The 13,694-nt window shown below is 35.1% G+C and overlaps 4 protein-coding genes across 7 annotated transcripts; 1 reads left to right on the top strand and 3 right to left on the bottom strand.

Moving 5' to 3' along the window:
* Nucleotides 1–286: 286 nt before the first annotated feature.
* On the bottom strand, nt 287–4,560 carry LOC111316594 (glycerol-3-phosphate dehydrogenase [NAD(+)] 1, chloroplastic-like). Of its 4 annotated transcripts, none has more exons than XM_089753410.1 (8): nt 2,920–3,061; nt 2,731–2,833; nt 2,455–2,518; nt 2,336–2,373; nt 2,138–2,258; nt 1,553–1,606; nt 1,424–1,473; nt 287–1,015 (listed from the first exon to the last, which is right to left on the bottom strand). In XM_089753410.1, exons 1-8 carry the CDS (start codon nt 2,922–2,924, stop codon nt 833–835), a joined length of 618 nt encoding a protein of 205 aa, XP_089609536.1. In that variant the 5' UTR covers nt 2,925–3,061; the 3' UTR covers nt 287–832. The 4 variants fall into 4 exon arrangements, 2 of the variants coding, with proteins under 2 accessions (XP_089609536.1, XP_089609537.1); XM_089753411.1 differs by having other exon boundaries at nt 2,731–2,840; nt 2,920–3,056; XR_016333096.1 differs by lacking the exons at nt 287–1,015; nt 1,424–1,473; nt 1,553–1,606 and adding exons at nt 3,259–3,331; nt 3,417–3,493; nt 3,779–4,560 and having other exon boundaries at nt 2,247–2,373; nt 2,731–2,840; nt 2,920–3,137.
* A 252-nt stretch (nt 4,561–4,812) lies between these two features.
* LOC111317319 (mitochondrial inner membrane protease ATP23-like) lies at nt 4,813–6,799 on the bottom strand. The gene is made up of 3 exons (XM_089753412.1): nt 6,185–6,799; nt 5,991–6,074; nt 4,813–5,235 (listed from the first exon to the last, which is right to left on the bottom strand). The coding sequence occupies exons 1-3, from the start codon at nt 6,317–6,319 to the stop codon at nt 5,101–5,103; spliced, it is 354 nt and encodes a 117-aa protein (XP_089609538.1). The 5' UTR covers nt 6,320–6,799; the 3' UTR covers nt 4,813–5,100.
* A 732-nt stretch (nt 6,800–7,531) lies between these two features.
* LOC111315912 (uncharacterized) lies at nt 7,532–9,258 on the top strand. Its single transcript, XM_022917934.2, has one exon. It carries the CDS (start codon nt 7,959–7,961, stop codon nt 8,496–8,498), a length of 540 nt encoding a protein of 179 aa, XP_022773669.2. The 5' UTR covers nt 7,532–7,958; the 3' UTR covers nt 8,499–9,258.
* An 843-nt stretch (nt 9,259–10,101) lies between these two features.
* On the bottom strand, nt 10,102–12,056 carry LOC111315910 (pectate lyase-like). Its single transcript, XM_022917933.2, has 4 exons — nt 11,772–12,056; nt 10,927–11,667; nt 10,665–10,803; nt 10,102–10,574 (listed from the first exon to the last, which is right to left on the bottom strand). The coding sequence occupies exons 1-4, from the start codon at nt 11,891–11,893 to the stop codon at nt 10,353–10,355; spliced, it is 1,224 nt and encodes a 407-aa protein (XP_022773668.2). The 5' UTR covers nt 11,894–12,056; the 3' UTR covers nt 10,102–10,352.
* Nucleotides 12,057–13,694: the final 1,638 nt, after the last annotated feature.

Below are 13,694 nucleotides of genomic sequence, written 5' to 3'. Positions count from 1 at the left end.
CGCGAGACAATTGATGATATGATATTGATTAAACCTTTTTACTCATGTCAACATTTTTTTAGATATTCATACCATGTCAACAAATTAATTAACGAAATTAATTCAAATTATCAAAGTAAATGAATAAAAGTTGGAATACCAAAATAATAATTTTATTTCTTTTAAGTATCAAACTGACCAAAAATGTATAGTAAATTTTATATTTAACCCATTTTGTAGTCTTCAAACATGACCCTGTTTTATGCAAGTTCCTTGAGAAAAATCTCCGTAAAAGTTTATCAAGATATGAAGATAAAAAGATTAGTCCTATGTTCCATTCCTACCAAGAGGAGAAAGAACAAATAAAAGCTGCAATGAATTCATGCATGTTATTCACAGGATTTATGTTTTAAGCAGAACAAGTGGTTTCCCATTGGGATGCATTCCGGGGTGCATCGGTGCAGGCTGTAACATAAACCAAGCGAGGAAGGTTAGGGGCATTTTCATGAGCGAAAGGTTATTCAACTTTTTTCATACGGTGCATTTCATTAAGGTATGTCAAACTGTCGCTGATTATTATCCATCTTAAGAGAACAACCAGTTGAAACCAGACTTTGGAACCTCATTAAAGAAGTGTCAAAAAGACTTCTAGCGGTAACTCAGAAGCTTCCTACCATGTTGAATATCAACCCTCCAACCAATTTTGTTGTCATTGGCACTAAAATTTGCTTGAATTACCTGTCCAATGTTTTTGTTTAAGTTTTCTCTTTTATACTTTCTGAATGATGAGCAAATGAAGAAAGGTACTTCTGTAAACTGAAAGGCAAGATATTTTAGTCTATCCATGGTTAAGTCAACAGCAACGGGTAGAATCCTCTGACAGAGATAACCGTGGTTTCTTCTCACTATATTCAACTATGGCTGATGGTGGAAGACGACCAATACAGATCTCGTGCACTGTTGCAAATAGAGGAAACAACTCTAGCCATCCGCAGTGGCTTAAAACTACATAGACCTCTCTTGCCATGGATACACCCTAAACATAAGAGAAGAATATCAGATAAGATATTAATTCGGAATCAACAAACATATATCTACTCAAAAGCATCTTTTAATACAGCTAGAGAACTTCAACATTTTGTATCTGTTGAATTCATAGGATAGATATGGACTCTTATTCTTCAGCATAAGGATAAGAACTCTTATTCTACTGAGATGTCAAACCTTTCTTTTTTCTTTTACCAGGACTTCATTTACGAACATTATCAATTTGAAATTGCCCACAGAAATTCCTTTTTCCAATCTAGAAAAACAGGAAGTCTATTAGCGTCTTCACGTTTACGACAAATTTTAAGATCTTGTCCAAAGATGTTTGTGTTTTAGATTTACTCAGAATTTCTTTGTCCATATTTTTAGGACCATACTTTCCTTGTTTAATATCTACCTGTAATTTCTGGCCCTGCATCATCTCAGCCTCTAGTTCATCAAATGATCGATAGATGACAAACAGTATCGTCACAATTTGCTCTATATCCTTCTACAGAGCTTGTGCACCAACTGTTTAAGGCTAACCTTTTTCCTCCACTCTTAGCAAATGCCTCAGCAACTTTTCTGTTTCTTCCCCCCACTGCCACAAAGGACATAGTTTTAGTATTGGTTAATGTCATATTTGGCCCATACAGTTTAAGAAAAATTTTGATACGGTACCTCTACTCTCTAAACAGTGTAATGTGGTACATGTATTATCCTTCCATGTGACAATTCAGTACCTAAGCCTAACACCATTAACTTAGGACAATTACATGGCTATCATCCAGTCACATGATGGCATGTGGCATGTTTCCGTCATGTCATCATGCCATGTGGCATGTGGCATCCACGCGGGTACCATGTGGCAAGTTGACATGACAAAACATGACACATGCCATCATGTGATTGGATGACAGCCAGTTATTGTCCTAAGTTAACTGTCTTAACCTCGAGTGCTATATTGACAAACGAAATTATAGTACAGATACCAAATTACACATTTTAAAAGTAAAGGTACCATATTGGAAAATTTCCTAAAGTACAAGGGTCAAGTATGACATTAATACTCTTAGTATCAAAGTAGATTAATTTTCTCAAATAGAAGGTGTGAAGATATCTGCTTTCTTACAGCATGTTGTGAGGACATCAGCAACTCCACAGCTTTCAAAGAAGGTACTATCCCTAACAGATGAAAATAACAGCTTGGAGAAAGCTCTCATCTCTTTCAAACCAATTCTCATTATTGCAGCCTAATAATATGCATAACAGTGAGAAAAGATACAGCCCAAACAGGTAAGATCTATGTTAAAAAATCATATGTACGAACCTTTGTGTTGTTTCCCATGTCAAGTCCATCCACAAAACCTGTAACATTAGGAAGTAGGATCGCTGTTAGTTCACAAGCTATGTAGAAGGATGAAAACAAGATGTTACTGCTCAACATACCAGCCGCTAAGGCCACAACATTCTTCAAAGTGCCACATAGTTCAACCCCTTCCACATCCTGGAACTGTTCGTTCAAGAAAACAAAAGCAGAAACATTTCTTTAAAATGCATTACAGTTTGTTCATTTATGCTTTCTTCCTATCCAATGATTAGTCATGGCAATTTTTCCGACTGTTTCGACTTGCAATTATAAGCTAGACTAGTTGTAACTGTAAAACAGTCCATAAATTAGATGTTAACTGAAACTTGAAAAAATATCTCATCAATAGTACTCACAGGAATGACCATGAAATAAGGGGTATTGAATAATTGAACCCATTGTTCTGCAATCTCTCTATTGTCTCTGTACTGTTGCTTCACTGAACTTCTCCACCGCAATCTGCAGACTGGACCAGTTACCTTTTAAGAAAGCAAATGGCAAAATGATGTTGTATGTGAATTTCTCTAGTAAAATCAGATGATTACCTCATTTGCAATATTTGCCCACATCAGAACAGAACAATTGATGCCAAGCTGCTCGGAAATAAGAGTGGAGATCATACAAGGGCCTTCCATCTTGACGTCCATTCCTTTAATAAGGGAAATAGCCTCCGCATCTCCCCTCACTTTACCGATAAGGCTCTTACATATACCGTCTATAAATTGATGGGGGGTCACAAAAACCAACATGTTTGCGTCTTTAACTGCACAATTTCCATTATGATCGTAAACAGAGTGAACATCTATCCCCGAATACAATCACTCAAAAATCTAAATCAACCAAAAAATTTATAAGAAATCTATAGAAAACAGGAAATTAACTACCCGCATTGTGGATGTCTGGATCCGCAATGACATTTTTACCAAGCTTGATACCTGGGAGATATTTAACATTCTCCTGTGAAAGAAAACGAGTTCAGTTACAAGTTGTGAAATTTACAAGCATAGAAATGAATTGCAAATGAATGTCTTCAAGTGCTCACATTAGTTCTGTTAATGACATCTGTAAGCTTCTCACCACTTAGCAATGTCTCCTCAAATACCCACATCCTCACTTCATCTGAATTTTCATTAGAAAAAATTCAAATTCAATTCCAAGCTCAGTATTTTATAGCTCCAACTTATCTTAAGCCTTAAACTTCCAATTACCATGATCAATCTCAAAACTTTAAAACACAGTTTAGTAAATTTTTCATCATTCAACCATATGAATTTCACAATTTAACATCTTTGTCTTGTCCTCAGCTTTTAAATCAACCAAAAGACAAGTTAAAGTAAATACAAATTCTAATTAGTACCATTCAGTCATTGCATGGAACAAGAAAAAAAAATGATGGGCACATACCATGAAAAGAGTTGAGCTTGAAAGTGTTAGAAGCAACGAGTTTAGCAGCAACACTACCCCAATTGCCGCTACCAACAACAGTAACCCTTGATTTATACCCAACTTGACCATCATTACCACCATTGTTTCCAGTATTAGCGTTATGGGGCGTTGCGGTTTCCGTTCCAGTTTCACCCTCCTGTGGGACAGGGACTTGTTCAAAGGCAGGAGACATGGAAAGGAAAGGAGAGAAATGAGACGAGGAAAAGAGGAGTGGCAATGAGGAAATGAAGGAATTATAAGGAGAGGAAGAGAAGTCAGAGAAGAGAGAAGAAGAAGAATATAATGGGAAAAGAAAGCGCATGGAGGCGGAGAAGACAGACGAGTTTTCGTGAGAAACTATGAAACAGTGTTATCCTTTATGTTTTCTTGAGTCTGGCGATCTACTCCTTGTTTCTTTCTTTTTTTTTTTTTTTCTCTCAAATCAAACCTACCTGTTACTCTCTATACGTGGGACCCTTACTCTGCAAAATTTTTTCTATATCTTTGGAATTTTAGGGTAAATTTTTGTAATTCTTTTATGGGGTTTATTGATTTTCTCTTGGTTGGAAAATAATCAAAATCACCTATTTAACTTGAATTCCAAGTGTAAAATAGACAAAAATCGAATCACTAAACATTGTTAAGGCTAAGACAAAAGTGGGAGAAGCAGTGATTATGGTTCATGGCCTGATGAACAATTAAGGAACTTGACTTGGGTGTTGGGTCCATACTGAAATGTCTGAGCTAGCCAATTGAGAGGAGGATGCCAGGCCCACTCCCAGTGGCTCAATATATTGTTGTCCAACAGGGTTGGTCAGATGCACAGGTACACAGGCCACTGAGATTTTAATTCAAAACCGCATGCCAAGTGGCATGCAACTGGAAATATAGAACATTTGGCAACGAACCGGACTTGGAAAAGAAAAAAAGAAACGGAAATTGTTATGTTAAATATTAGTAATACTATTAGCCAAGAAGATCAAAGGAAAATACTGTTATTATTATGCCTAGCATTTAACAATGAATGGTAATAAGGAATTCTTATTCTCTTAATATGACCTCAATAACCATTAGTTTAGAATTTGTAGAACATTCAGAAAGGTTACAATCCTTTCCTTCCGGTCATCTCCAAGAGGGGAAAAATGTTTCTTAGAGAAATGAATATTATTTTTAGATTGAAATGCATGCCATTAAAGAACCAGGGCATGTTCCTATTCTACAATACAAAAATAGGATTCATTCATGAATCATTTGTAATGAAATGTCAAGCAGAAGCTGGTTGGGGTTGCTATGACCGAATTTCAAGGAGCTCTGTCAAAGGGCTTTGTGTCATTGTAACAGATATTCCACACGGCCTCCATGGCATCCCTTGCAGCTGTTTCGGAGCAGAAAGTATTAGCAGTCACTGATTTCATAACTCTTCTCCTCACACAGTCCTTTAAAACCAAAACATAAATTTCTTAGATTCGATAGATAATATAGAAGAAACTATATTAGAAAGATCATAACTAGGTTAAAGTAAATGATGAAGAGAAGAGTACATAAAGTAAAACGCAATAGGAACTGAAAAGGAGTTTAATATAAATAAAACCTTAGCAGGATAAGGTCTGTTACCATCACAATTTTTTTTTTTTTAATTTCTAGCTCTACAAGTGCAACAATAAAACAAGCTGAAACCAAGGGTGGGTAACTGGGAAGAAGTAGATGTGATGGGCTGGTCCACCAATACATTTCTCAACATGAATCTGTTAAGAACAGGGGTGGCCACTCCTCTTCGTCTTCCAGAGTATTTTACAAAAATAAAATGGAAGTATTAAACAAGGAATTGACAAGTAGATGATGAGCTCCTTTTTAGGAACTCAACCCCTTAATGTTTTATTTGAATTCAACTTCGTAGCACAACTCCTACTTGAGAGTTTGGTTTTATAGGAAGCTAACCCTCTTACAAGATAATCAAACCTTGGTGATAAAGCCAACTGATACACAACCTAGAGATAAACGTAAAATAATTTCAAGGAATTACACAAGTAAAATAAGATAAAATAACAATTAACTATGTTCAAGAGATAAAGGTCACTTGACTACCATCTTGTTGCCACCCTTACACTTATTTAAATTTAAAATACCGCTTGAGACAGATTTTAAATCTAAAGTTTTATACTGAAACAAAATAAGGGGTAAAAGAACTCACTTGTTCATGGCCCCTTATCTTCATAAAACCACGCAGAAATTCACGTTTGTAGTGGCAATCACCACTTAGATGGCCAGCTCGAATCTGCAATAATTGTAGAAAAAGTTAAGTCCTCTACTTACCAAATGTGCAAAGAGAGCCTAGAGAACCAAATGCAAAACGTTAAACTAAGGTAGTTGTCAGTTGACACAAACCTCACTACAGGCATGATGAGCACAGTTTGTCCAGTCCAAATTTGCAGCACAGCATTCATCATATGCATGAATAAGCCCATGTATAACCGCTTGATTGACCTCGTCTTGCATGTTGATATAGTTGCTACACACCATTATCTACAAACACATAGACAAAGATTATAAAAAGACAAAGCATTAATCATAAAGAACTGTTGCATCAAATTCACAATCCTTGGAAATGATTTAACCAGAAAAACAAAGTTCTTACCAGCTTGTCAACAGATAGAAAGGCAATATGACTTAAACTCACTCTGTATAAACTGCTTTAAGCAATTCACACTCTTTAACAGTCAAATTACCATGTTTAATAAGCTACCTTAGTTGGACTAATTCTCAAAGCATTATTTCTAACATAAAGACAAATAAGCTAAAAGATTCTTACTCCTTCACCACGAAGAAAGTGTCCCCCCATCTGCCTATCGCAATGAACTGCCTTGATGAAATTATCCCCTAACTTACACCCAGCTTTCTCCATATGCTCCTTCAAAAATTTCACCATTGAAGCTATGCCAAATATATACACAAAAAAAATTAAATAAATGGCCCATTCAGTCATATATAGCCCTGGTTGGTGCTATGAATTGCAGGGAAAAAAGGAAGGAGAAAAATTACACAAAACTTGGAAACTAACAATTCACTCCAGCCAAAAAAAGCATTTATAAAAATCTTGAATTATTTGATTTCCTTCTTGATAAATCTCTGAAACTGAATTGGATTAAAAACAGAACCCTTAAACCCAGAAACCCTTAAACCCAGAAACCCTTAAACCCTGAACCCTCGATGCTTCGATCTAAAAAGCAACAAAATTTGACATTTTTCATTTACCCTTCCAAAGAATTACCATTAGTTATGAACTAGGTATTAGCCCAAAAACCCGAGAAAATTTATAAAAAAATCCTAAAAACTTAAACTGTAACACCCCATTCCAGCAAGTACAGCTGCAACATTTCCCTATGTTTCCTATGAATAAACACCAATAATTCTGAAAAAAAAAATGCAATAAACCATATGAAATCCATAAAAACTATACATTTAACAAAAAAAAAAGAAAAAAAAATTGAAAGTTTACTCCGGAGACTTCTTTGAATCATGGCTTGGCATTCGTTAACGGTGCATCCTCTTGATCGGGATTTCGCTGAGGGTTCCTCTCTCATTGTTCTCTGTTGGGGTTTTGATATATATAATTTTTAATATTTTACATGATACGAACATACAAACCGTTAAATATAATTTAAATAATATTTTTTTTTTTACATGTGATATTAAGTTAAAGATTTCGTAAATTTCAATCCGTTTCTCTCAAAATTCAAACAACAAACTTTAAAAGTGAAATCTGGAGCTCTAACAGGAAAAAGAAAATTATAGTAAAACATTGTTATAAGTTTAATTTTTAGAAAGGAATAGGTTATATATAGAACATTAACTACCAAATCAAGTCTCTAACAAGTAGAAAAAGCCAAACCACGTTGTAGCCAAGTTACAAGGTGTTTAAGATTCATTTCTCCCACAAAAAAACCCTGAAACTCGGTCAACTAAATTGTTCATTTTCCTGGCATTTCCAAACCATTCCTTGGCCCCATTCTCTTCTTTACCATCTATTTAAAACCTCTGCCTCTTGCTTCTTTCAAATCATTCATCAGCATTGCAGTGTTTTTCTCTATATATCTTAGAGAAAGTGCTGCATTTCTCTTGAATCACATATATAGTTTGCAATAAAACAAAAGGAAAGATCATGGCCCGCCAAGTTATTGTTGTTGCACTTGTTTTTATGGCTGTTGCTGGGGCATTTGGCGCCGATTCATCACCTTCACCTGCCCCTTCAACGGCACCCAAGGCTTCTTCACCTGCAAAGTCGCCATCTTCTTCCCCTGCTGCCTCCCCCAAGTCATCATCCTCTGCCGCCCCATCTCCATCCTCCACCACCAACTCTAGCAGCAGCCCCGCCTCCTCACCATCGAAATCCACCGAGGCACCCAAGTCCTCTGCTGAATCCCCAAAATCTTCAAGCGCTCCTGCTGCTACCCCCACCAGCTCAAGCTCAAGCGAGAGTGCCAGCAGCGAGGCACCCTCTGCTGAGTCCCCCGAGCTCGCATCCCCTCCTGAACCAACCGCTAACGCCCCTGCTTCTGGCCCTGCTGCTGCTGATGGCCCTGATGCTGCAGCCAGTGATGAAACTACCGCAGCAGCACCAGATAGCGCATCTGGTGCCGCTGCTCTCCAAGCCTTTGGCATCGTTGGTGTTGCAGCTGTTGCAGGATTCTTCTTCTTCTAAGCTTGACATGCACATGCATGGAGGGTTTTGAGATTAATGTTTTTCTAATTTTTGTATGTAATATCCAAGCAAAACAGTTGTATTCATATGTGAAAGCTGTTCTAGAGGCCTCATAAAGGCTCGGATTCTTAATATATTTTGTGTTTCTATTCATTCATAATACAAATGTTCCAATAATTCCTATTATACTGCTAAATTTTGCTTGCCTCGATCATTTTTATAACAGGATTTCATGTTTCATCTTTGCTTTTTGTTCTTGCCTGTAATGAAATTATATGAACATTTTATATTATTGAGCAAGGTACATAACCATGAATTGAAAAACATTTTTTCATGGTTACAGTTAGACAAAACAAATCTATGCTTGATTTTCTGCCCACCCAAACAATCATAGAATAGAGTTACTGCAATGATTGAAAATCAGAACACACCAGATCGAATCAGCTGATCATGCCTTCAACCACATGGTGAAACTAAACTCTCCACATATGGCATTACTGTAGTCCCAAATTTGGATGCCATTGACAGCAAGTTGGGTAAGGATTTATCTTTCAGATCGTATAGGAAGAAATTCTTATGCTCCAAACTCATCAAGATTTTGCCATTCCCAGTAAAACATATAGGAAAGAATGATCGAGAGAATTCATCCAATCTGGTTCTTGACAAATTTTGAAGGATATAGTCCAAGATTTGTTCATCCCATTTTCTTCCAACACACACATGACATCAATATAGACAAAATCATTGTGGCCTAAAACACAAAGACTTCCCTCCCAAGTGCCTCAGGCCACATTGTGGTTGAGAATCTCCATGATTGACGGTAAAACTTGGGTTTAATTGCCCCTTATAATCAAGAGTTTAATTCACACAGCAAAACTAGCTAGAAATCCTGATATTATATATATATATATATATATTTGGAGAAACAATTGCAGCTAAGTCTTAATTATTAGGATTTTTTTAATTTCCTTTGCACCCTTGACGGTTTACTATTTGTCAAAGGGACAGAATTTTTGTTTCATTAATTAATTTCAATTGTGTTTGTTTGCATGACTATTTTGGGTACTTCAAAAGCAATAACATTTGGGTATTTAGGGTACAATAAGTCCAAACGTTCACAACATTTTGTCCTCAATTTTTCCATTATTATGTCTCATAATTAATGTTTTAATTTGACTTTTATCCATCCAACCTTTTGGATGATTTGTTTTTAATTTTTGGACATATATTTGTTAATTTAATGAAATAATTTAGATCAAAATCCAAAATGTTTTACAAAAGTCAAATTAAGATTATCTTATGGGAGAGTTAGTATAATTACTCCTTCTATCTCATTTTTTTTGTCTCTTAATAATTTTTTAAGTCAAACGAACTCAATTTGATCATTAATTTTGATAAAATCATAAAACTTTAAAATTTTAAAAATAATATTTGTATAATTTGATTTTCAAATTTTCAAAATATATTTTTTAAAATTTTAATTTAATATAATATTTTAAAAAATAATAGTCATAGTTAAATTCATTTGAAAAAAAATTCAAATATGAACAAATAAAGTGGCAAGGAGGGAGTATAGCTTAAGTCAAAATATATTCTCTATAGATTGAATAAGCAAACCGTCTTATTAATAAAGACAGTCACTATCATGAAAAGTATTTTGGCCATTCATAGAGATAATATTAAATTAACACTAAACTGCGATTGCATATGCTTTGCTCCATCAATGGATATATATTTCAAAGTACAAACAGTAGGATTAGTTATTAACCCAAGTTGGATTTCTAAGGCAACATGAAGAGGTTGTCGCTTCATTACATTCTTAGCTAGCTATATTAATATAACCAAACAGGAAAACTAGCAGCGGGAGCCCTTCCTACAGTTGAGTGCACCAGCAGTCGCGGTCATTGTACCCACGAGAGAAGATGGTCTAGCACTTAGACTAGAAGCCTTGGCAAAGGTTGAAGATGCACCGGCGCCGCTTTGTCTGAAGAAGGCTCCATTCAACATCAAGTCACCTTCTGACCTCCAATTCCAGTTTCTCCATTCACTCTCCGGTGCATCCTCATGCTTGGTCACCTACATGAAATATTCCAACTTAATTCTCAACTCAATGTTTACGTTTAGGTCTTAAAATTAAGTGTTGCTGATCAGGTCTTAACTTAATACCTCTTTCTTAGAGCTATCATCAGGTGCAAGAAATCTGTTGCCTTGGCTGTTGATAGTAGGGTTAGCACTACCACCAATTGCATACATTTCCCAGTGAGTGTAATCGTTGTTCACCACATGGAAATATCCATGTCTACACCTGCAAGTTAGAGTACACATGACAATCATGAGCATATCACGTGGTCTGTTGATAAAATACTGGATTCTTAGTTTATGTGACTGGGTCTGAATCCCGATAACTTTAGTATAAAAAAATAATTACCTCGGCATTCTTTGCACCAGTCCTTCCCCAAAATGGTTAAAGGCAACAGTGATTTGCATGTCCTTGTCTTGTGTATAGGCATCACTGTGACCCAAGAGCATGACTTTGTCATGATGGGTCATGTAGTTGTTGGAGATAGTCACGGCTGTGGATCCATGGATAACATCGATGAGTCCATCATGGCAATTAGACAGTGAACAGTGATCAACCCAGATATTCTTGCTGGCAAAGATGGACACACCATCACCGTCCGATGGAGTCCAATGCCCGGCATGATGAGGAGAGTTTCTTATAATGGTACTACCCCCTGGCTTACAATCATGTATGTTGATGCCATGGATGATGATGTTTGATATATAATGGATGGTGATGCATGGTCCTCCTGAAACGTGAACGCTTGCACCTCTACCATCAATTGTCTTGAATGAGTTCATCACTAGCTCTTCTTTCAAAGTAATCACCATATCTCTCTTGAAAATGATCCATAATGGCTCATCTTGAATAACAGCATGCCTCAAAGTACCTGGCCTAGGATTCACAGGATCGTCGTCACCAGCATCTGTAACAACATAGATTCGACCATTTTTCCCTCCTACGGCATTCTTACCGAACCCAATTGCACAATCAGCTAACTTTTGACGGTTACTCTCCCAATTCGGGTCACACCTCCAGCAGTCATCAATGGGATTTCCTGTTCCACAAGACAAGTAACCCAAGTTCCTCCTCGAAGCATTGATACTCCTATAAAACAAAAAATAATAATGAAATAATTTTATACATTGTAGTGAATTATAAAAACCGAAATCTATAAATTATATAAACAAGTATGTTATAGGATTATTTACTTGTGGACTTCGTTTACAACCAATTCAGGGTCCTGAACTGCCAAGGAAGAAATTACAAGACTTGGAGTAAGGAAGGAAATGAAGAAAATGTGAAGGATCAACGAAAATGTTGACAAATCCATTATTTCGTTTCTTAATTTGGATAGTGAAATGGGAGTCAAAGCAGGTGATGATGGGCAGCCAAGCCTTGTTCCATGGGGGTTTATATAAAGGGTAAAAGCCGAGGGGTACGGCGTGATGCGGTGATTAATCTTAGCGAGTAGGTCCAAAGTCAGTCGTAATTTCAGGGTATTTAGGTCTTGGGAGTCATCTGGTTAGTTTAAACCGTTAATCAAGCCTAAAGAAATTCAAAAACCTCTTAAGTAAAGTCAATTTTATTGAATTTATTGAGTATTGTATTTCCTCTGCCTAGCCGAAAAGTGTTATCTTATCCTTTGCCAACCTTCTCCTTTTGCCAGTGGCCAGTAACATGGGAATTAGTAATGTAAACAGCAAAAGAATAGGAAAAAAATTTCAACCCAAGATTGAATTCAAGTTTCTGTACAATCATTTTTAAAAAATAATATTTAATAGATTTAAGATTCAAATTTTAATATTTACAATTTTTATTTTTGTCTTCAATTACAATTTTTTTTTTTGTCATCGTGACTTCTTTAACATAAAAAAAAAAATTAAAAATTTTGTGTTTTATACATGCTACACTCAAATTTTCAACTTCATTTTACCCCATGAGTCAAACGCAAGTGTCAATTAATATTTTGTATATATCCCAAATTATCTTTAACCAAAACAATTAAAATATTTTTGACATAGCTAATAGACTTTTGAGGAAAAATTAGTTAAAGAAATCATCAAACTCTTTCTTCAAAAGAAAAAAGAAAAAGAAATCATCAAACTTTCGTAATTAGATCCATAATGTGCTCAACAATGGAACATGTTTTGCCAACCATTTCTTTAAAAAAAAATGGTGCTAGACTACCTTTTTGCTTAAAGAGATGAAATTTTGGAATTTTGGATGTCTTTTTTTGACTTGCTAGGATGTGATACATAGCTAACAAGGAAAATCTGTAAAACGTTCTATCCTTTTTCTCATTGTTCCTTAATATCAGCAAAGAATCTCATCAAACTTGCTCATATGGGTAAGGTGCATCATCTTTCTTCATGCTCCACTGTGCAGGATCGATGAAAATTGACTCCAAGAGTCAATATTCTATCATCTTTGATAGCATTAATCCCCAAAATCAAGGCAGTAATCCAAGAGTTAAATCCATTGTTGTTAAGACGATCAAAAGGTAGAATTTGAAACTTAACTCTAATAGTTCATGTAACTACGTTTAACAAATAGTATCCAACATATATGATATTCAAATGTCAACTCTGACAATCTTTTTTTTTATCTTTAATCTGCAATTTTTTAAAAAATATATATATCATAATGCTTTTTATACTTATGTCTATATTTTGGATTTTTTTTTTTAATGTATACTGAATGTGCATAAGTCTTTTAGAGATGTTTTTCTTATCAAAATTAAGTAAGATGAGATTATATTTTATGGGGTTTTAATTAAGAAATTTGGAAGGATTGGTATATATATAGTAGGAAATTAATTATATTTTCCTTCTCTTAACCCTTAAAACCTAATTGGAATAAGCAAGTTCTTAGTCTTATTTAGGATATATAATCAAATCAAAACCTATTTATCTTACCCTTAAAAGAATGGTATTAAAATGACCAAGTGGCATTTGGAGCTATATGGTCTACTATTCTTATTATTTTCTTATTTGAAATCATCATAATTTAAAATTTAATTATTAAAATTAAAAATTCAACATTCTATTAATAAATTATATAATAATTATTATTATTATTTTATTATTTTATTATGTTTAGAGAGCATGAACTAATCTTAAGATTTGTCCATT

The sequence above is a fragment of the Durio zibethinus genome, chromosome 24, assembly GCF_047325235.1.
Source record: "Durio zibethinus cultivar Kanyao isolate XHJ-2024 chromosome 24, ASM4732523v1, whole genome shotgun sequence".
Lineage (NCBI taxonomy): Eukaryota > Viridiplantae > Streptophyta > Magnoliopsida > Malvales > Malvaceae > Durio > Durio zibethinus.
Note: the sequence above shows the minus strand (reverse complement) of the source record. Positions and strands in the feature narration are given on the sequence as shown.